Genomic DNA, 24,194 nt, shown 5'->3' with positions numbered 1-24,194 from the left:
ACAGATGCTGGAAATCCAAAGCAACACACACAAAATGCTGGAGCAACTCAGAAGGTCAGGCGTCATCTACAGAAATTAATAAACAGTTGATGTTTCAGGCCAAGACCCTTCTGCAGGACTAAAAAGGAAGGGGGAGGATGCCAGAATAGAAAAGGTGAGAGGAGGGGAAGGAGGCTAGCTAGAAGGTGATAGGTGAGGGCTGGAGATTAAGGAATCTGATAGGAGAGGAGAGTGGACCACCAGAGAAAGGGAAGGAGGTGGGGACCCAGGGTAGAAGTGGTAAGCAGGTGAGAAAATATAAAATGCCAGAGTGGGGAATAGAAGAAGAGAGGAGGGGGAGGGAAAAATAGCAGAAATAGAAAATGATATTCATGCCATCAGGTTGGAGGCTAGCCAGACAGAATGAATATAAGGTGCTGTTCCTCCAACCTGAACATGACCTCATCTTGGAATAGGAATAAGAATTGGAAGTTCCACTTTTGGTGGATGGAATGGAAGAGATTTACAACAGGTCTCACCAGTGTAGAGAAAGCCACATCAGGAGCACTGGACACAATAGACCACCCCGGCAGATTCACAGGGAAAGTGTTGTCTCACCTGGATGGACTGTTTGGGACCCTGAAAGGTGGTGAGGAGGAGGTGAATGAGCAGGTGTAGCACTTAGGCTGATTACAGTACTATTTGGAGATTAGTAGGGAGGGATGAATGGATGAGAAAATCGCAGAGGGAGCGATCACTGAGGAAAGCAGAAGGAGAAGATAAAGAAATGTTTTGTGTTAGGAGATGGTGGAAGTTGCGGAGGATGATGTGATAGATGCAGAGGCTCATGGGGTAGTAGGTTAGGACCAAAGGAACTCTAACACTGTTAAGGTGGCGGGAAGATGGGTGAGCGCGGATGTTCAGGAAATGGAGGAGAAGCAATTGAGGACAGCATCAATAGTGGAGGAAGAGAAACCTCAGTCTTTGAAGAAGAAAAACATCTCTGATGGCCTGGAAAAGAAAGCAACATCCTGGGAACAGATGCGGCGGAGCAAAGGAACTGAGAAAAGGGAATAGCATTTTTACAAGATACTCATGGGCATTGGTAGGTCTATAAAATGTGTCCATTAACAGCTTGTCACCAGAAATTAAGACAGAGAAATCGAGAAAGGGGAGGGAAGTGTCAGAAACGGACCAGGTGAATTTAAGGGCAGGGCGAAGCTGGAGGCAAAGTTGGTGAAATTGACATAGGTGCATGAAGCAACACTCATGCAGTCATCAATGTAGTGGAGGAAGGGTTGGGGTGTATTACTGGGGCAGGCTTCAAACATGGATTGTTCTACGTAGCCAACAAAGAAGCAGGCATAGCTGGGGCCCACACAGATGCCTAAGGCTACACTTTGAGTCTGGGTAAGATGGGAGGAGCTGAAGGAAAAACTGTTGAGGGTAAGGATCAGTTCTGCCGGATGAAGGAGGGTGGTGGTGGAGGGAAATTGGTTGGTTCTTTTGTTAGGAAAGAAGTGTAGAGCTTTGAGACCTTCTTGATGGAAGATAGAAGAGAATAGAGGCTGAACATACATGGAGAAAATGAAGCACACAGCAACAGGGAATTAAAAGTTACTGAGGAGATCGAGAGCATGAGAAGTGTTGCGGATGTAGGTGGGAAGGGACCTCATCAACTCTGGAGAACTCCCATCCACTGTCACCAAATTCAAAGTTTCCTTATCCCACACTGTTTGATTCTACCTCCTACCTATGATCCTCAAACCTGATTGTCCGGTAGGCCCATTGTCTGCCTGCTCCTGAACTCATGTCCTCATACCGCGATTCCATTCTATCCCTTCCCACAGTAATGTACTGCTGCCACTAATGTAACTACCTTCAGACGAGCAGACCTAGTTGCAGACTAAACTCGGGACCCATTAGTTGAAATCAATGATGAAAATTTATTCAAAAGTTAAAAGTTCAAAGTTCAAAATTAATTTTATTATCACTATACGTCACCATATACAACCTGAGATTCTTTTTCCTGTGGGCATACTCAGCAAATCTATAGAATAGTAAATGTAACAGGATCAATGAAAGATCAACCAGAGTGCAGAAGACAACAAGCTGTGCAAATGTAGATATAAATAAGTAGCAATAAATAATGAGAACATGAAATAACAAGATATGGAGTCCTTAAAGTGAGATCATTGGTTGTGAGGACATCTCAATGGATGGGCGGGAGTGTAGTTATCCCCTTTTGTTCAAGGACCTAATGGTTGAGGGGCAGTTACTGCCTTTTAACCTGGTTCTGCAAGTCCTGAGGCTCTTGTACCTACTATCTGATTGCATCAGCAAGAAAAAAGCATGGCCTGGGTGGGTCTTTGAGGATGGATGCTTCTTTCCTACGACGATATTTCATGTAGACATGCTCAATGGTTAAGGAGGCTTTATTAATAATGTACTGGGCTGAACCTATTACCTTTTGAAGGATTTTCTGGTCAAGGGCATTGGTGTATCCATACCAGGCCGTGAAGCAGCCAGTCAATATGCTCTGCACTACACATCTATAGAAGTTTTTCAAAGATTTTAATGCTATGCCGAATCTCTGCAGATGCCTAAGGAAGTAGAGACGCTGCCATGCTTTCTTCATAATTGCATTTATGTGTTTGGTCCAGGACAGGTTCTTGAAATAGTAATACTCAGGAATTTAAAGTTATTAACCCTCTCCTCCTCTGATGTTCCAATGAAGGCTCCCTCATGGATCTAACTTCCCTCTCCTGAAGTCTCCAATCACTCCCTTGGTCTTGCTGACATTGAATGAGTGGTTGTTGTTATGACACCACTCAGCTAAATTTTCAGTCTCCCTCCTGTATGCTGATTCAGCACCACCTGTGAAACAGCTCACAACAGTGGTGTCATCAGCAAACTTGAATATGGTTTTGGAGAATAACACAGGGAAGAATCAAACTAAGAGCTCACTTACTCAAGAACACAGATGATGGTAGTTCACACAGAACACAAATACAGGACTCAGTGATGAATGCCAGTCCAGAATATCTTAAATAGAACATAAAACATAAGAAACACATGGGGTCAAAATCAAAAACTAATCACTTATGAATGGGAAGCATAAGGAAACTGTATTCACATAACGAGCATCAGAGAAAACATAGTGGCATCTTAATGATAAAAGTAGTCATTAAACAACTCTAATAAACTCAAATATATGACATTCAGGTGCATCGAGACTTGCTGCTATCCAGCGCCCCCTGCTGGTCTGAAGGGTTCATAACAACAAATCAACAAATTTCATGACATACTGTATGCCAGCGACATTAAACCGGATCCTGATACTGATTCTAACTAATCTCCAAACTCCTAGACCTACAGCTCATTAAATGGATCCTTGACTTTCTGACCAACAGACTGCAAACAGAAAGGATAGGCAACTCTGACATCACTGTCCTCAACACTGGTACCCCCCAACGCCGAGTCCGCAGCCTCCTACTTTATTCCCCCGGCAGTGTGACATGATTCTGCTGGAACTCAATCTATCAGTTCACCAATGACACAACTATAGCAGGCCAGATCTCAATCGACAACAAGACAGAATACAGGAAGGAGATAGATAGCCCAGCGGCATAGTATCAAAACAACATCCTTTCTCTGAATGTCAGCAAACAAAAGAGCTGTTCTTTGACTTCAGGATGCTGGGTGGAGTGCATGCCTCTATATGCATCAATGGTGATGAAGTGGAGATGGTTGAAAGCTTCAAGATCCAAACATCACCATCAACTTGGCCCGTCCAATCACTTAGACATTATGGACAGGAAAGCTCACCCCCCATCTCTATTTTCTCAGAAAGCTAAAGAAATTTGACATGTTCCCTTTGCCTCACAAATGTGCCATAGAAAACGTCCCCTCTGGATGTAGCTCAGTATGGCAATTGCTACGCCTAAGAACTCAAGAAAATTGTGGACACAGCTCAGTCCATCAGGAAAACACTTCCTCTCTTTTTTCTCTCTCTATACTTCCTACTGTCTTGGAGAAGGCTGGTGGGCAAACTGTCCTTGTTGAGACTCAACACCCCCCTCTGGACTTCTTGATGGAAAGGCCCCAATCAGTCGAAGTTGGCAGTAACATTTCAATCTCCATCATGCCTCCAGGGCTATGTCGTCAGTCCACTACTGTTCACATTGCTGACACACGACTGCACTGCTAGATACAGCTCAATCCATATCATTAAGTTCACTGATGATACAACAATAACCACAGTTGACCTCATTGGCAATAATGAGTAGGCATACGGAGAGGCTTGTCAAATGGTGTGAGAACAACAACCTGAGTCTCAACATGGACACAACAAAGGAGATGATTGTTGACTTCAGGACAGCACGATCCACTGAATATCAATAGCTCTGCGTAAAGAGAGTGAAGCACACCAAGTTTCTTAGTGTGCACATAATGAATGATCCAACCTGGACCCCCTCTAAGGGTATACAACCTTGTGGTTTGGAGGCTCGTGTGCCTCAATAACCCAGAGAGCTACGCTGGTTGGAGTCAGGGCTTTATGTTTTGGCTCTTGGTAGGGCCACCCGTGCCGAACAGGTCAAAGGGTAGAGGCCAGATGAAGAGTGTTCCTCCCATCCCTCAGGTTTGGGGGTTCAGTTCGGGGCTAACAACCCTGACTGGTAAAACCAAACTGTTATGGAAACAGCAATGAAGAATTCTTCTACATCTGAGTATGATAGTATTCCTGAGTACCCACCTGGAACTTGCATGACTGACAGTAGTGAAAACCGTGCCACTGACACGATGAAGAAAGCCCTGAACAGTGCCAGAGATGGAAGACCTTCATTGCTGCGCTAAAAACCAGCGGGGTAATGGACAGTGAGTAGACACGAAGGCACAGCAGCGTTTACAGTTTCTGAGGGGATTGCGGCATGCAAGGCTCCCTGTCCCTTTCCAACAACTTTCTGCACAGAGCACCATCGAGAGTTTTCTGTCTGACTGCGTCATCGTGTGGTAAGGAAGCTGCACGGTGTCAGACTGCCAGACCCTACAGAGGACCGTAAAAACTGCTGAGAGAATCACTAGGATCTCCCTCACCACATTTGTGACATTTACTGGAAGTGCGGTATAAAGTCTCCAAAGCATTGCTGAGGATCCATACCATCCATCCCATAATCTCTTTGACCCAGTAGCATCAGAAAAGAAGTAGAGAAACATCAGCACTAGGTAACAGCTTCTTCTCTCAGGCTGTGATCTCCGAGGTCTTGTCACTAGGACAGTGAGCTGTTTACTGTACTGCATACTGTGCACTTCATATGCATTTTAAATTATATTTTATTAAATTATTTGCGGTAATAATTTGCTTTATGTGCTGTGCATGACATATGCATTTTGGGTAAACCATGGTCCGTAGGAATGCTGTTTCATTTAGTTCTATGTATGTACAGTGAGTTGACAATAGAATCAAACTTGAAAAGCAGCCAGCATAATCAAAGACCCTGCTCACCCCATTCATTCTCTCTTCTCACCCCTCCCAGAAGGTTCGAAAGCATTAAAGCATGCACCACCTGGGTTAAGGATAGTCTCTATCCCACTGTTATAAAACTGTTGAATGACCTCTTATATGATTCAAGTTCAAGCTCAAATTTCATTGTCGTTCAACCATGCACATGAATACTGTACATCCAAATGTTAGTGTTCCTCTGGGGCGAAGGTGCAAAACTTACAGGGCTGTTCAAAAGTCTTAGGCACATACAGTGTATATAGCCAGGGAGTCTAAGACTTTTGAATGGGACTTATTTTATGTATTGCATTGTACTGCTGCTACAAAAAAAATCATGACATTTGTGAGTGATGATAAACCTGATTCCGATATAGGTCTCTATTGTGGACTGAGAGTGGGAATGGGGCAGGGAGAAGGGAAGGGTTGGAAAAAGGGGAAGGGAGAAGGGAGGGATCAGGAAGCACCAGAGAGACAGTCTGCAATGATCAATAAACCAATTATTTGGAATCAAATTACAGTACCTTGCCTGGAGTCTCAGGGCTGAGTGTGTCTGCACCCACATCATCACCCCCCCACTTCCCCTTCCGCCGCTGGCACTCTTTCTCTGCCACCTGATCCACACCCCTCCCACCATTCCCTACAGGTTTTGCTCCCACCAGATTTACAAACTCGTTTTCCACTCCATGTTGACAAATATGGTAGTTGCAAAAGTCTTAGGCACTCTAGCTATATAAATATATATGTGCGTGTGTGTGTGTGTGTGTGTGTGTGTGTGTGTGTGTGTGTGTGTCTGAGACATATATATATATATATATGTCTCAGTATCTGTCAGTACTGTAGAACTGACAGTCACACACAGCACACTGCACATAAATGATAGTAGAAAAATATAGTTACAAAAAAAATAATATAACCCAAGCCTCTGAGTGGCCTGGCCTGTAGATTGAAGGGGCATGGATGTCCTGGAGCCATGTTTCTGCAAGAACAAGCCCACAGCAGTTCCTCATCTCACGCAAGTCACTGGAAAAACACTATCCAGCTCATCTTCCATCAAGCGAACACTGGAGGCAGTACCTACGGGAGGGCCCAGCCACCAACCTAGTATAGAATCCAGCTGCACACAGCCAGCTCTGCTGTCTCCTTCCCCGACAGTCGTAACAGATAAGGGCATGAGGGCCTTGTCCACACGACAACCAAGGGCAGCAGAGCTCCCCCGCTGTCAGTCTCTCTAATGAACCAATGAATCGAACTCATAGTATTCTACATTACCAATGTTTCACAGGGTGTTAAAACCATAACAAAAACATCTTCGTTTGTGAAAAAGTCATAAAGGACGAAAAATCACTCCTTTGTTTGGACCCAGAGAGGCTGCTCCATCTAAGCGTGCTGCCATCCTAACGGAAACATGATGAACTTTTGATCTCTCAGTCTACCTTATCATGGCACTTGAACCTTTCTTGTCTTCCTGCAGTCAACATTCTCTGTGACAATAACTGTAATAATATTTTCTGCATTCTATTATTCAATGTACTTAAGTGTTGGAATGATCTATATGGATGGCCTGTAAACCAAATTTATCCGTTATATCTCAGTGCAAGTGATGTTAATAAACCAATTACAAAATTACCTCCACTTAACAAATCCACGCTGATTTATTAATTCCTCTCAAGATCCTGCTTTACACATCCACGAGATTCCTTTTTCACCAACATTAGCCTAACTGAAGGTCGTTACTCTCACCTTTTTGTTGGTTTAAACATCACATTATCTTTTTACCCTTGAGTCTAATTAGGTGCCATATCCCTCATATTTAGTGTTCGTAAGCCCAGACTGAATTTTCCTCCTCATAAGTGCTTGCTAGCACATTCTGCATGACTGTCAATCAGCCTGACAAGGTATTTATATTTATTCAAATATCAGGGCATCCCGTCAGATGTTCTGAATGGGACTCTAAATCATACTGTTGAATTTGAGCTGAGACTGTGGGTGAACAGTGCATCAAGGCCCATTCATTACGATGACAAATATATAGTTATCAAAGGAGATGGGAAGACTGGGAATAAAATATTTATGAAGAGATATAGAAACATATGGGATCGGATAAAACAACCATTTATATGGTGAGGACCAACCTTTTAACACTTATCGTAACACTCCATAATCTAAATAAGATTCTGCTATTTTTAAAAGTCTACACTTTTATAAATTCCTCATTACTGATGAAGTAGCATTTATCAGAGGTGTATTTTCCTATTTAGGTGCTGCCAGAGCATGCGATGGAAAATGTCACTGCTTTTGCACAATTGAAATAGTTATTTTAATTGTTAATTATTTAGCCCATTGTTATGCTTAGAACTCTGAAAATATCCAAAATGCATCAAGTATGATTGTTGGAAATCACATTGAAAACAAGTAAAGGCCAAGAACTGGCAAAACTTTAGCACCATTAAATAGTCATGAACTTTGAAAAAGTGCGTATGTTTCTAAAACAAGTTTGTACTACTTGAGCTTTATTGGGAACAAGTTCTCAGCACTGATTACCATTTCCTAGAGAGATTGACACAGTGTTTGTTTGTATATGATTACCATTTCCTAGAGAGATTGACACAGTGTTTGTTTGTATATGATGCTAGCAAAATAAATCCATGCAATTCCAGATGCAATTATTGCTAGTCACTGCCAAGACAAAAACTTCTTTAGGAATGCTACTTCAGGCCAGCTACCACTTAACTAATAACTCATCCTCCTGTCTGTCATCTCTTCATAATCTGAAGAAATCAAGTTTCTCATCGATATATCTTATCCAGGCACCCCCTCACCTCACAACCCCAGTCAACCCCTGACCCCCAAATGAAGCCCCGTTTAAACTTCACCATTGTCAAAACACTATTGATTCAATTAATATCTACCTAGTCATCACCAATCTCCCGAAGGTGAAAGTTCTGATTGGGTTTGTAATTACTGGTCCTCTCTTTCTCTGCCAAAGATACTACCCCAGCCTCAGATGCCACATTCCACACACTTCCTCTGCAATGATGGAATGCTCTCAAATGTGGTTAATAGGGCATCCATTTCCACTAAAGGTTCCAGCAACTAGTCCAATACCAAGTAACACACACAAAATGCTGGTGGAACACAACAGAACAGGCAGCATCTAAGGAGAGGAATAAAAATTCAATGTTTTGGGCCGAGACCCTTTATCAGGACTGAAAAAAAAGGAGAAAGAAGCCAATACCAAACAGCTTCTGTTGCTCCAAGTGACAACATATTATGGGTTTCTCAGGGAGCAAAGAAATCTTTAGTCCTGTGTCACCTAAAGACTATAAAGAGTAAAATTTGACCTCTGAGATCAGCTTCCCGTTGATCAATCTGTGCCTGAAAGATACTTACTGATAAGTGCCGTTACTATGTCCTCCATGTTTTCCAAGAAGCTGCCGAGGTGCTGTGTGAAGGTGAGATGGGGAGATGTAATCTGTGATACCACAGTAGCAGCTTCAGCACGGGTAGCTTCAGGATTTGATTCATTAGTCAAAAGGTCAGCCAAGCACAACACACCATCCACCTACAAGAGGAATACCATTATAAAAAGAGTTAAAACACTTGCAGTCCCAATCAGTCAAAATACAGAATAGTATTACAGTACATGTATTAATTTTCTCATATTCAGCTTTCTGTCTCTTCTGAAGATATACTGGGGTACTCTAATGTCATGAAATGAAACAATAACCCTAGCTGAAGGCTGGTGGTTGCTTGTTAATGATGTTTTCAATTGATTATTCATTCGCATTCTCTCTCTCTCACACACACACACACACACACACACACACACACGCACACACTCACTCACTCACTCACACACACACACACACACACACACACACACACACACACACACGTGAGTGCACACTCACTCACTCACTCACTCCTGACATTGGTATTGACTGGTACCACCATTTGTAATCCTCATCTCTGTCCAACTAGAGCTATCAATAAATCAGTCAAGTCTTTTTTCATCCATTCCAGGGTGTGAGCCCACCCATTTTCTGTGAGTTGATTCATTGGCAGAAACCATAACTTTCATAATTTGCTGTATTCCAAATATATACTTATTGCAGTTAATTTTCCTCAGATATATTCAATGGAGTGATACTTCTATTTTGCAACTAGTGTATTAATTATTATAAATTATATGTTAGTACTATTATGATTATGGTCAGCTTGCACCCAAAAAGAGCAATTTGAAACTACAAATGATATTAAAATAGATAGATAGATAGATACTTTATTGATTACAAAGGAATTTACAGTGTCACAACAGCATTACAAGTGCACAGATATACAAATATTAGAAGAGAAGTAAGAAAGAACAAAAAATAAGTTACAACAAACAGTCTAACAGGAGGGGGGGTCATCACTTCCCTGGCTATAGGTTGACTCATTATAGAGCCAAATGGCCGAAAGTAAGAATGACCTCATATAGCGCTCATTGGAGTAGTGCAGTTGTCTTAGTCTGTTACTATGAGTGCTCCTCTGTCCAGCCAAGGTGGCATGCAGAGGGTGAGAAACATTGTCCAGAATTACCGGGATTTTCCAGAGGGTCCTTTGTTCTAGCATAACCTCCTGTGTCTACTTTGACTCCTATAACAGAGCTAGCATTTCTAATCAGTTTATTAAGCCTGTTGGCATCAGCCATGTTGATGCCATTGCCCCAGCACACCACCGCATAGAAGATTGTACTGGTGACAACAGACTAGCAGAACATGTGAAGGAGAGGCGTGCATACGCCAAAGAAGCCCAACAGTAACAGGGAACAGTGCAGGCTTAGTCTTCCTAAAGTCCATCACCATCTCTTTTGTCTTACAGATGTTAAGCAGCAGGTGATTCAGCTTGCATCATTAGCTAACCCTAACTCAATAGTTTAAAAGTATCACGTCTCAGAATGTTGGCAACATATCAGAAAATCCCATTCTAGTTAATTAATAAGTAAATGATATGAAACTATCAATACCCCATGGGTCAATATCAGGTTTGAAAATAAACCCAAAGGAAAAAGACCCTAGAAACAGCAATCAGATTTTTCAGAAACCAAATAGCTCATATTCAATCAAATATATTTGAATGATTTTGCAGTAATAAAAATATAAAAGCAATTTCACTGAATCAAAGCAACACACACAAAATGCTGGAGGGACTCAGCAGATCAGACAGCATCTATGGAAAAGAGTAAACAGCAAAGCAAGTCCCTTCATCAGGACTCAATATATTCAATTCAGTGTGTTCACTGAAGTAGAATATGATATAAACAGATACGATGTGGGGTGAAAAGAATCAGGCACCAATGTGGATTGATTTACATCATTTATTCAAAAGAAGGCTACATATCTTCCTCAAATAAAAGTACACATACACGCATATTAACATAAGGGTAAACAAAATAATCTTTTTGAATTTATGAGTGTAACATTCTTGATGTGGTATTACTTATGCAGGCAAGTGAGATGGAAGCAGTTTTCCTGCTTCTCAAAGAAGAAAAGCAAAGCAAAGCAAGTTGTGGTTGATTCGAACCAGGGCAGGGACAACTTACAATAGTCAAAATTGTCTGCACAGGACTAGGAAATGGGACAAGGTTAGACTGTATTACTGGATTCTTTAATTGTTGGAATTGCTTAAATGTGTTCAAGTGCATTAAATACTTCTCAGTTTATTTTTTCATTAGTTACTTCTAAAAATGTTTAATGGTTATAAGATCCTAACAATGTTTCAAGTTTTCCTTTAGAAACAACCATGAATACCTTTTGACTGCATTATGATCAAAATAAGATGGAATATGGTTGGTAAGCTTTTTCACAATTACTAGTTTTGTGTGATAAGAGTGATCACTTTTTGTACAACTGCAAAAATAACAAGGGACCATTAGAATTATTTGATAAGCAAAAATAAATGGACAGCACATAATTATAAAGAATTTTAACTGCAATGAAAGGCAAAGGAGTTTGTCTACAAGGAATTTGCCATGCTAAACTGAAATACAAAAAGAGAACTTGAAACACTTGTAAATTGTAATCCTAGTGCTATGACCTGGAGTTAAATCATAAAATGACAGAAAGTTTAATTACAAGTGACATGCAAAGTCCTTACCTTCCCACAGGAGGATTGAACTAGATGCAACAACCACATCCAAGTAAATCGAATCTCATGGCTAGAGGGCCATATTAGAAAATATTTTTTTCCATGTCTGAGTCACTGTCCCAAGGCAATTTCATAATATCTTAATCAAATATGAGAACAAATTTTGCAATCGATCATGATTTTAACAAAAAGCTTCACAGTTAAAATTGACAGGCAAGTTTTTCTCCATCTACCCGTTCACATTTCTTTCAGTTTTCAAAATAAAAGTAAATCACTTTGAGAGATAGTACCATAATTTGATACAAGATAATAGTCTGCAGCAGGTAATTCAATCAATTATTTTCTATGGTGAAACAGATGCATGAATGCCTTGTGCACATTATTTGAACAGTAAGCTTCAATAAGTAACATAAGCTCCTTTCAGACTATCCCATTTAAAATTTTAGTTATGTGCAAACCATTCTGCCAATGAAACATTTTCCAAAATGCATGTTAATCATGCTAGCAATGCACACATAGAGACAACAGAGATGACTGATGCAGAAAGAAAGAAGAAACACTAGTGATTTTCTGCAAATATTTATAAAGGAAACCAAGTGGAGAGAATCAAGAAAATTCAATGTTCTCATAGCAGAATATTTTGTACATCACTAAAAGTAGGAACAAGTGGCAAAGTAATAATAAATATTAATAACTTTATTTATGTAGCAGCTTTCATTTGTTAAGATGCAGGCTCAAAGTGCTTTACATAGATTGTAAGGATAAATCAATATGGTCATAAAATACAAGACAAATATAAAAATCATAAGTAAGACACATGTTTTATAGAATAAAATGTAATTGAATATACCAAATTACATAAATCTACATCAACAGGCATTAAATAATCATATGAGAGGCAAAATTTAAAAAGTAAGTTTTTAAGAAGTGTTTTCAAATGTTCCACAGTACTAGCCCGACATATCTCTGTCCGTAGAGTATTCCAGATACTTGGTGCATAAGAGCAAAAGGCTACATCACCAGTTCTTATAAGCTTGGCTCTAGGAACATTAAGCAAACCAAAATTCGCAGATCTAAGATTACAATTAGGAATGTAAGTGGATAGACACAAAGGAGCTAGATTATTCAGAGCCTTATATACTATAATATACAAAAAAAAACCTTTCTGGCAAGTTCGCCTCAGTGACCAATGGTGACATCTTGCAGACAGCTTACAAAACTGCTGGATTCTCTTCTTCTTCTAACTATACTTCTGAACTGGGATTGATTGCAGCCTGTAATTTCCCTCTTAAGAAAGTATTTTTGGGTCAACTGAAAGATAGCATTTCTATGATCTCCTGGGGGATTTGGCATGAAGTGCAGCTATGGCTGTTGCCGGGGGAGTATGCTGCATCGACTCCTAATGGTGGAATATGATCAGGTAGTCATCTCCATTACTCTGTGCTGATTTAAGCGTAGAAGAAGTTTAAAATCAATGAGGACGAGAGCAGAAAATGAATGGATGTTCAATGCCATCTGCCAGCGTTTGACCAGTCTCCCTCTTGCTGCTGCTGGCAGAAGGTGCAGGAATCTTGGGTCTCATGCTGCAAGGTTCAATCGCTTCTGTATCTCATGGATGTGGACACACTTTCGGCTGCGGTTTGATGTTGTGTCCTCAGCACTGAACACATTTTACTATTTCCGCGATTTGATTGAGACGCTTCAGCACGGAATTGGATCTGTGGCTGTGGTCTGAAGCCATCGACACAGCACGGAACTGACTGGCTTGGTGGCTGTGGCCATGGCCGTCAGCTCCTGGACTGACTTTACTCGCTTCTGCGGCTCGTTGCTGTGCACTCACTTTTGGGGACTCTATGGTTTAATGTTTAATGTTATGTGTGTTCTTTGCTCACTTTTTGCTGTTCCCACATTTCTTTTTTGCACATCTGATGGTCTATCTCTTCTTTTAGTTAGTCCTGACGGGGGTGAGGGAGGGTTCTCAGCCTGGGGCATCGGCTGAGCTTCTTCCTATGGATGCTGTCTGGCCTGCTGCGTTGCACCAGTATTTTGTGTGTGTTGCTTCTATAGTGTTTCTTTGTTTTGTACTGACTGCAAGAAGATGAATCTCAAGGTTGCATGCTGTATAAATACTTTGATAATAAATGTTCATTGAACTTTGACAATTAAGAGCATTTAAAATTACAGTATTACTCCGTCATCAAGGAAGACACGATTGTTTTTACAACATCCAATATTCCAATTCACCATTGCCTACCCCAAGTCCTCAGTCTGGGAATACTGTATTAACTATACTAAAATGTTAACCATGTTACTCTGTCTAGAGGTGACCTCCTGAGCATTTATAGCAATTTCTGTTTTCATTTCAGGTTTGCAGTATCTGCAATTTTTCTTTTTCTTCTTCAAAGATGGTGTCTGTGTTTTTTTTAATAGCCCTAGGATCCTCCATTTACCTCAATTCTTTTGATGATGTGGTGTAGCATTTGGTATTTTATTTACTCCATCAAAATATTTAATGCAAACAATTTGAAAGTCATTTTACAATGACATATCCAGCAACAACAGCTGTTCTAAACAGCTGCTGTACCAAATGAAGGTTCCTGAAGGTTGTTATAACTGGGGGTGGTAATGAGGATAAGCTCCCACTACCTATTGAACGCTCCCAATGGCGTGTGCCTTAAATAACCTCTGACAACCAAGTCCAGCCCCTGGCCTTCAGGAATTGCTTAACTACTAAGCTCTGCAGAACTATTTCTACTGACAAAAGAAGAGGCACAAATGGGTTACTGGTTGTTTCAGGCAAATGGAAGCTCACCCTGGAGAAGGAAAACTCCGATTTCAACCCTCCACTGCCTTGTGGCTATACCCACTTATGGGAAGGCATGTGGAGTAAACCCCAAGGGAAAATTCCAGAGCTGGAGTCCCTAACGGAGTCCTTCGTTGAGTTCAGCACTGACCAGCAACTCCTGCAACACTGCCGGTGCCAACTGTATCAACCTCTGTCTTTCCTTTGGGTTCATCAGATGCTTAGAGTGGGGGAGCTTGCTTTCTCGATCGTACTGCCATTGGTTGTATATCTAGACAATTAGGACACAACGTCCACGATCGACTCTGACTAAGGGAGGCCTCAAACCCCAAATGAAGTATCAGCAAAAGAGGCATGATGCTGTAAATCTGAAATACAAGCAGAAAATGCGGCAAACACTCAGGGGTTAGACAACAATGGTGGAAAGAGAATCACTTCAGGTCAAAGATCTTTAGCAGATCATGAAATGTGATGGTTTGATGGTAAATGAAATATGCCAATATTGTAAGATACTGAAGAAAGCTGGTTAACAAAATGTTTTATTAGATAAAAGGAGGGGGAAATGGTCATGAAAATGAATGGAAGAGAGCAAGAGATGCTCCAGTCTGCACAGTATCAATAAGACAACAACATACTCTGTGTATGGATACCTGTTGATTACATGGTACATAAGCTATACATGTTATAATATTAATGTCAAAAGAGGTTCTCCTCCAAGCCAAGTGCAAAATTTAAATCTGCTATTATTTTGACAATCTTCATTGGATATTATATGTCCCAAGGCCAGATAAAGCCCAAGCACAGTAATGTCATAATTTTTAAACTTGATATCATTTAACACCAGCTACTGTTTCTTCTAAGCTGCACGGGTGCACCCCCAAGCAGTAATGGAAATTCTTCCATTGTTGCTGCACAGCTGGAATTTTATTTTATATAATGTTAATATAATTTTGAAATTTATGTTAATATAATTGTGATTAATGAATGTAATCCATAAATTTTCTAAGTAATAAACATACCACAACCATTACTTTGAAACTTTTTAGAGCTTCAACGTATTTACAGTCATTGTTTCAAGTTGCAACACTGTTACAAATTGTAACAATAAACACAGAATGGAAGTGCATAGCTCATTGTTAATCAACAGTCGGTCCACTGAATGCCACTGCTGTAGTATGCATATTACAAAAAAAATTTATATGCCGTGTAATTTTCAGGCCATGTAAAAATGTCCTGCTCAGAGCAATGGTTGATCCGCAGAGCTGTAAAAAATTTCTAGGGAATGTTGACACCATCTCTTGTCTTTATCCTTATATGTAATCTGTGTTGAAGTATAAACTTTTGATCTGACTTTGAAAAAAAATCAAACATTGAAACTACATTAAAAGCTCAAGGTGATTGTTTTTTTTAAAAAAATAACAAATCCAGCAGGAATCTCCACTGTATTCAACAGTTCATTTCACATTTTCTGCAAATGACACATGTTTACAGCACAGTTTTCAGAGGCCAGATGTACTCTGACACCCAAAAGCCTTGCCACCCATTTACTACAGGTCATACAGCAAAGAAATAGGTCATCAACCCAACTGAACCCGCCAACTAGGATTCTCATTTAACTTGGCTCCATTGGCCAGCATTCAGTCCTTAACCTTCTCAATCTTTTCCAAGCCATGTAATTGCCTTTTACAATTTGTTATGTACCTGCTTCAACTACTTCCTCTAATAGCACATTCCACGTAAATACCGCCCACTGTGTAAACAAAATGCACAAGTCAGGACTGCAGTCAAATACCTTTCTCACTTTCCTGAGTAGGTACAACTCTAACAACATTCAAGAAGCCCAACTCCATCCAAAACAAGCCAGTTGTTTGGTTTGGTTATACACCACATCCAACACCACTGACAAATCAAGGTAGCAGAGTGAGCACTATCTAGCTTTTATTTTAGCTACCCTGCTAGCATCAGTCAAACTTTCAACTGCTATAACTATAGTAAGAAGGACAAGGGTAGCACATGGAATGAATAATATCTGACTTGGAAATATATAGCCAGGCTTTAATCATCATAAGGCCATACAACTCTTAAAGCCAGGATGTAATGCAGAGTCTTTATAAGGCATTGATTGGTCAGACCACATTTGGAGTATTGTGTGCAGATATATCTAAGAAAGGATGTGCTGGCATTGGGGAGGGTCCAGGGGAGGATTCCAAGAATGATCCTTCAAATGAATGGTTTAACATATGAGGAGTGTTTGATGGCCCTGGGCCTGTACTCACTGGAGTTTACAAGAATGAATGGTATCTTGTTGAAGCCTACTGAATATTTAAAGCCAAGATAGAGGGGACATGCAGAGGACATCTCCAATAACGAGGGAGTTTAGGACCAGAGGACACAGGCCTAGAATACAAGGATGTCCCTTTAGAACACAGATGAGAAGGAATTTCTTTAGCCAGAGGGTGATGAGCCTATGAATGATCACAGATGGCTGTGGAGATACTTCGGGTCATGATGTATATTTAAAGCAGAGGCTGAGAGTTTCTCGATTAGTAAGGGCATCAAAAGGGGAAAGCAGAAGGATGAAGTTGAAAGGGATAATAAATCAGCCATGATGGAATAGTGGAACAGTCTTAATGAGCTGAATGGCCTAATTCTGATCTAAATCTGCCTCTCTGCTTTATAGTCTTGTGGTCTATGGCCCTTATCCAGCACCACTGGGAGTATTTTGATCAGAATGATTTCAGCTGTTCAATGTAGTGACTTCAGCTTCTTAAATCAATCAGAGATGTCATGAAAAATGGCCATATCCAGCCATATCCAAGGAAATATACATCAATGCACTTATATAAAAATTCTCAAGTCCCTAGTACAATAGGTTATACTTTTCACCCCCAAAGGATATTAAGTAAGAATTATTGGATTATCACTAATTCCTAGAGCCTCAACATTAGGCTCATAAAGTCCACTAGCACAAAAAATAAGCCCTTCAGCTCATGTATCCATGCTGACGATTATTTACCTATCTATACAAATCCCAATTGCCATCAGTTGGTTTATGGCTTGGTGACTCAAGTGCTTGTCTAGAAACTCCTTAAATCACATAAGAGTAGATGCCTGCACAACTCTCTCAGGCAGTGCATCCCAGATTCAGCCACCTTCTGGGCTGAAGTGTTCTTACTCAGATTCCCTCCAAATTACCCTTTAACTGTGCTTTCTAATTTTAGAGAAAAAACAGTATGGGTTAAATTTCCTGCTATTTATCTTATTTAGGTCTTTCATGGCTTCTTTTTCTTCATTACCAGTCTCTATTCAACCTCCTCTGCTCCAAGGAAAATAAAACTAACTGAAGAAGTTTCTCTGCATAACTATGATGCCCCATTTTGAGAGATCTTAATTAATATCCTCTGCACTCTTACTGGCACAATCACGTACTTCCTACAGTGTGGTGACCAGAAATGCACACAATACTCCAACTGTAGCCAAACCAGGATTTGATGATGTTGTACCACAACCTCCCTACTCTTATATTCTGTGGCCCAGCTAAAGAAGGTAGGTATGTCATATATGTCATCAGGCCCAAATATCTCATTTAGCCCTGAGGGGTCTTAGCCTGAAATATTGGCTGTTTTCCATAGATGCTACCTGACCTGCTGACTTCCTCCAGCATTTTGTATGCATTGCTTTGGAGTTCCAGCATCTGCAGATTTTCTCGTGTTTGTGACATATCTCGTATGCTGTTTTCAATACCTAACCTACTTGGTAATTTTCACTATGTACTTAATTCAGGGATTATTTTCCACAAGACCATAAGAGAAATTGTAGGAGCAGATTTAGGCCATTCAGCCCATTGAGTCTGCTCTGCCATTCTATCATGGCTGACTTACTATCCCCCTCAACCGCATTCTCCAGCATTCTCCCTTAAATCTTTGATGCCCTGATTAATCAAGAACATATCAACCTCCATCATAAATATACACAATGCCTTGGCCTGCACAGCCATCTGCGGTAATGAATTCCACAGATTCACCACGCTCTGGCTAAAAAAATGTTTTGTCATCTCTGTTTTAAATGGATGTCCCTCTATTTTGAAGTTGCATCCTCTGGCCCTAGTCTCTCCACTATAGGAAACATCCTTTCCACATCCACCCTATCTAGGCCTTCTAGTATTTGATAGGATTCAATGAGATCTCCTCTCATTCTTCTAAACTCCAGAGCCATCAAACACTCTTCTCATGTTAACCCTATCATTCCTGTAAACCTCCTTATTAACAAGAAGATCAGTCTTGTAAACTTCCTCTGGACCCACTCCAATGAAAGTACATCTTTTCTTAAATAAGGGGCTAAAACTGTTCATAATGTTCCAAGTGCAGTTTGACTAATACTTTACAAAGCATCAGCATTACATTCGTGTTTCTACATTCTAATCTTTTACATTCTAATCATTCTAAAATAAAAGACTGTGGAGTTCCTTCTTATTAAAATAAATTGTTTTATTACTACTCTGAGATTGTTAGATTTTTTGTGTTAATGTGCCTTCTATCTTGCCCTTGTAACCTTTAGTCACCCCAAGTATTGAATTTTTGTCTTTTCCATGGATTTCTTAGTTTAACCATGTCACTCCAATTATGGACTAAAAGATTCACTCATCTTCAGTATATTGTCCTCATACTGTGTGTCATGACCTAACAAAACTCCTGCCAAGTTGCTTTAGGACTTACTTGTTCTGTTTATAATCTGGGCAGAGTACCTGTGAAACTATTACTCACGGTGTACAGCTAAGAAGATTACGCAAGCTTGAACACATTCCAGTCACATTTAAAATACAGTTCAAAGTACAGGAATACTGCACCTTAATGTTAATTCAATTGAAGGGCACATTCTAAACTTAACTATTCAATTTTTCAGGATGAACCCTGATGAATTTCTATTCAGTAATCAGGTATTATGTACTTAAAGCAAAATTTTGGTTTTGTCTAATCTGGTCAACAGTCACTTTTACAACCCTAGATAAATGATCGCCTACATGGACCACTTATATAATTAGCTATTTCATTGACACACTCTGGATGGGTGCCATTTTTTCATCTCAGGTCTGATTAAACCATTATTTAAGCTGTCAACACTGGGCTAACTTTGTGGGCTTTAAATAAGGAAAGAAACAATCCTCATGTAATTGGCTGTATACAAGGCGTAGCATAGTTGGAAGACCTGCGTCACACATACTTGTGCTTACAGGGCCACTTGGGAGCTAGAGGTAAATTAACCTTTACACTGGAAAAAAATTTAATCTGACTTACGTTTTTTTTACAAAGTACCAGAACTAGATGCGGAGGAGATACCAATATTTGTCATATTCGTCCCATGTCAATTTTATCCCAGATGACAGCAATGATTAGGGTCCTGTCTGACTGCTCACATATTTAAAAATGGTCTACTATCATTATATCTCCTCTAGTTCTACAAATAAAGCTAGGTACTGTAATCACATTTCTCTGTGATAGAAATGCGGTTCATACAAAAACTGTTTTGTTCCTTTGTCTGCTCTGAATTAGTCGATCAGTTTAATTCCCACTAGCACTATTAAGGACAACCTAAATATCTTGGTAAAATAGAAGTTCAACATCTAAAACATTCATTGAATAATGCACACATGTGAAAATTAAATTGAGTTCAAGATCAAGCTCTGATTAAAAGCACAAATTTTAATGTGAGAGCAATAGGGATGGAGGTAGGGTCGTGGTGCTAAGGACAGCGAAAAAAACCAGCTGGAAGTTCAATCATCTCCCTAAGCATTTCCCAACACTAATTCCCAGCCAGCAGATGTAGGCAGGGTTCGTAACCACAGCAGCAAGGGAATACTTAAAGGTCTTGTTGGGTTTGGGTGAAGCCATCTTCTTCTATGTAGTGTTCCCACTGAGAATAAATCCCTTTATGTCACTCAGTTTCAATGAGTCAAATGACACTCACTAGCCACAGGGCTACATGAAGAATGGTTACTCTGCAAAAGACAAAGTCTGGTTAGATTCCATGGCATGGGGGCTCACTATATGATAACTTCTTCAGAAGGGGGTGGGGAAGTAAATTGTAGAGAAACAAATAAAGTTTTTATGGACAATGCCAAGGAATTTCACCTGAATACATTGCTAACTGTGGATCCTTTGGGTGCACATCAGCATATTGCAAAATTTGATGTATACTTTAGCACAGTGCAGGAAGGGGGCATTAAAAAGCTGGCGTACTTTATGCCACTTGCATTTATTCACTTTGTACATTCATGGTCAATGAGTTCAGACAACCACTCAGATTAAAGCAGGGCATCCGTGAAGAGTTGACATCTCCCCATGACTTTGGCTTTGTAGCGGTTAAAATGGTTCAGCCCTATGTCGTCAGCAGTCAGGAATCATTCATCTTGCAGCTGGATACATTAAGAAATTATGTTTACTCCACTAACATGTCAATTATGTCCGGAACCCATTTCATAAAACATGGAACAGCATAGCACAGGAAAAGCCAGCACTTTCCAAGCAGTTGCAAGTCTCTGTGTAAAACAGAACTTGTTTCATACATCTTCTAAACTTCTCTCGCTTTCTTACCTTAAACCCTATGTTCTCTAGTATATGACATTTCTACTCTAGGGAAAGAAGACTTGGACCATCCACGCTACTTATGCCTCCCATAATTTTATCTAACACCATAAGACATAGGAACAGAATTTGACCATTCGGTTCATCAAGACTGCTCCCCCAATCCATCATTGCTGATTTATTATCTCCCTCAACCACTTCCCCCTGCCTTCTCCACATCACTATTGATGTTATTACTAATCACGAGTCTATCAACTTGCACTTTAAATATATTCAATGACTTAGCCTCCACAGCCATTTGTGTCAATGAATTCCACAGATTCACCACCCTCTAGCTAACGAAATTCCTCATCTCTGTCCTAAGGGGACATCCTTCTTTTCTGAGGCTGTTCTCTCTATTCCTGGACTACTCCACTATAGGAAACATCCTCTCCACATCCACCCTTTCTCAGCCATTCAACATTCAGTAGGTTTCAATGAGAACCAATCATTCTTCTGAACTCCTGTGAGTACGCGCCCAGAGCCATCAAGCACTGTTCATATGTTAACCCTTTCATTCCCAGGATCATTCTCCTGAACTTCCTCTGGACCCTGTCCAATGCCAGCACAACCTTTCTGTGATAAAGAGCCCAAAACTGCTCAAAGTACTCCTAGTGTGGTCTGACAAATGCTTTATAAAGCCTCCGTATTATATTCTTGCTTTTATATTTGAGTCCTCTTGAAATGAATGCTAACATTGCATTTTCCTTCCTTACAAATGACTCAGCCTGCAAGTTAACCTTTATGGAATCCTGCACAAAGGACTGACAAGTCACTTTACACCTTTGAGTTCTGAATTTTCTCCCCACTTAGAAAATAGCCTATACCGTTATTCTTTCTATCAAATTGCATGACCAAACACATTTCTCTACACTCTATTCCAACTGCCCATTCTTCTGATCTGTCCAAATCCTTCCACAGAATCTGTACTTCATCAACATTACCAGCCCCTCCACCTATCTTTGTATCATCTGCAAACTTGGCCACAAACCCATCAATTCCATCATCCAAATCATTGACATATAGCGTGAAAAGAAGTGGTCCCATCACTGACCCCTGTGGAATACCACTAGTCACTGGCAACCAACCAGAAAAGGCTCCTTTATTCCCATTGTTTGCCTCCCACCAGAAAGCCAATCTTACAGTGATCTCCAGTGTGTAGTTAATGAAATCTAGAACATGTCATCAAATTATCTCAGTCCTTGATTAGCTCCAAACACCGCTGAGAAATTTAGCATTAAATTCTATGAAAAACAAGAAGCTCCAGTACCAATCAACTGGATCTACATGCTGGAAAGCAGAGTAAGGTTGATACAATTACCTGGAAGCCAATTTTTCTTCATAAATAATATAAGACTTGGCATATATTGGCATGCTGACAATGATTTTTGGTTCATTACAATTTTAATTTAATAAACTCTTCCATAAATTGAAGATTTAAAAAAAACAAACTGATTTTGATTTTTTATTGTCTTTGTCCAAATCATATTTTCATCTTTATTTCATTTCCTGCACATGAAATTGCATGCAATTAAATATTCTGGTTATTACTGCCTATATGAGACTCATCAGGTCTCAGTGAAGAATTTTCTATTCTGGTGATTGAAAAGTTACTCCATTCTTTGTCCTGTGTTCAAACATCATATTATCAAAGAGAGAATAGGTACTGGAAAGGCTCTAGGAATATTGTGACTAACTGTTCAATAGCTAGGAATGTGGACAGCGACAGTCCTGATCTCAGGAAATGCTGTGCGTTGTTTGCACATTCTTCCCATGGTCGTATGGATTCACTGGGTGCTTCAGTTTCTTTCATAGTCATAGTCATACTTTATTGATCCTGGGGGAAATTGGTTTTCGTTACAGTTGCACCATAAATAATAAATAGTAATAAAACCATAAATAGTTAAATAGTAATATGTAAATTATGCCAGGAAATAAGTCCAGGACCAGCCTATTGGCTCAGGGTGTCCGACCCTCCAAGGAAGGAGTTGTAAAGTTTGATGGCCACAGGCAGGAATGACTTCCTATGACGCTCTGTGTTGCATCTCGGTGGAATGAGCCTCTGGCTGAATGTACTCCTGTGCCCACCCAGTACATTATGTAGTGGATGGGAGACATTGTCCAAGATGGCATGCAACTTGGACAGCATCCTCTTTTCAGACACCACCGTGAGAGAGTCCAGTTCCATCCCTACAACATCACTGGCCTTTCGAATAAGTTTGTTGATTCTGTTGGTGTCTGCTACCCTCAGCCTGCTGTCCCAGCACACAACAGCAAACATGATAGCACTAGCCACCACAGACTCGTAGATCATCCTCAGCATCGTCCGGCAGATGTTAAAGGACCTCAGTCTCCTCAGGAAATAGAGACAGCGCTGACCCCTCTTGTAGACAGCCTCAGTGTTCTTTGACCAGTCCAGTTTATTGTCAATTCGCATCCCCAGGTATTTGTAATCCTCCACCATGTCCACACTGACCCCCTGCATGGAAACAGGAGTCACCGGTACCTTAGCTCTCCTCAGGTCTACCACCAGCTCCTTAGTCTTTTTCACATTAAGCTGCAGATAATTCTGCTCACACCATGTGACAAAGTTCCCTACCGTAGCCCTGTACTCAGCCTCATCTCCCTTACTGATGCATCCAACTATGGCAGAGTCATCTGAAAACTTCTGAAAATGACAAGACTCCGTGCAGTAGTTGAAGTCCGAGGTGTAAATGGTGAAGAGAAAGGGAGACAAGACAGTCCCCTGTGGAGCCCCAGTGCTGCTGATCACTCTGTCGGACACACAGTGTTGCAAGCACACGTACTGTGGTCTGCCAGTCAGGTAGTCAAGAATCCATGACACCAGGGAAGCATCTACCTGCATCGCTGTCAGCTTCTCCCCCAGCAGAGCAGGGCGGATGGTGTTGAACGCACTGGAGAAGTCAAAAAACATAACCCTCACAGTGCTCGCTGGCTTGTCCAGGTGGGCGTAGACACAGTTCAGCAGGTAGACAATGGCATCCTCAACTCCTAGTCGGGGCTGGTAGGCGAACTGGAGAGGATCTAAGTGTGGTCTGACCATAGACCGGAGCAGCTCCAGAACAAGTCTCTCCAGGGCCTTCATGATGTGGGAGGTCAATGCCACTGGTCTGTAGTCATTGAGGCCGCTGGGGCGCAG

General features: G+C 40.7%; 1 protein-coding gene across 2 annotated transcripts in view; it reads right to left on the bottom strand.

The window, feature by feature from the left end:
• LOC134354273 (protein inscuteable homolog) overlaps positions 1 to 24,194 on the bottom strand; it is a 433,993-nt gene that overhangs the window by 84,604 nt on the left and 325,195 nt on the right. For both annotated transcript variants that reach the window (XM_063063187.1, XM_063063188.1), the window contains exon 8: positions 8,873 to 9,044. In XM_063063187.1, the coding sequence (XP_062919257.1) occupies positions 8,873 to 9,044 (172 nt within the window). The remainder of the gene's footprint in view (positions 1 to 8,872; positions 9,045 to 24,194) is intronic.

Source organism: Mobula hypostoma, chromosome 11, assembly GCF_963921235.1.
Source record: "Mobula hypostoma chromosome 11, sMobHyp1.1, whole genome shotgun sequence".
In the NCBI taxonomy this organism is placed as follows: Eukaryota; Metazoa; Chordata; class Chondrichthyes; order Myliobatiformes; family Myliobatidae; genus Mobula; species Mobula hypostoma.
Note: the sequence above shows the minus strand (reverse complement) of the source record. Positions and strands in the feature narration are given on the sequence as shown.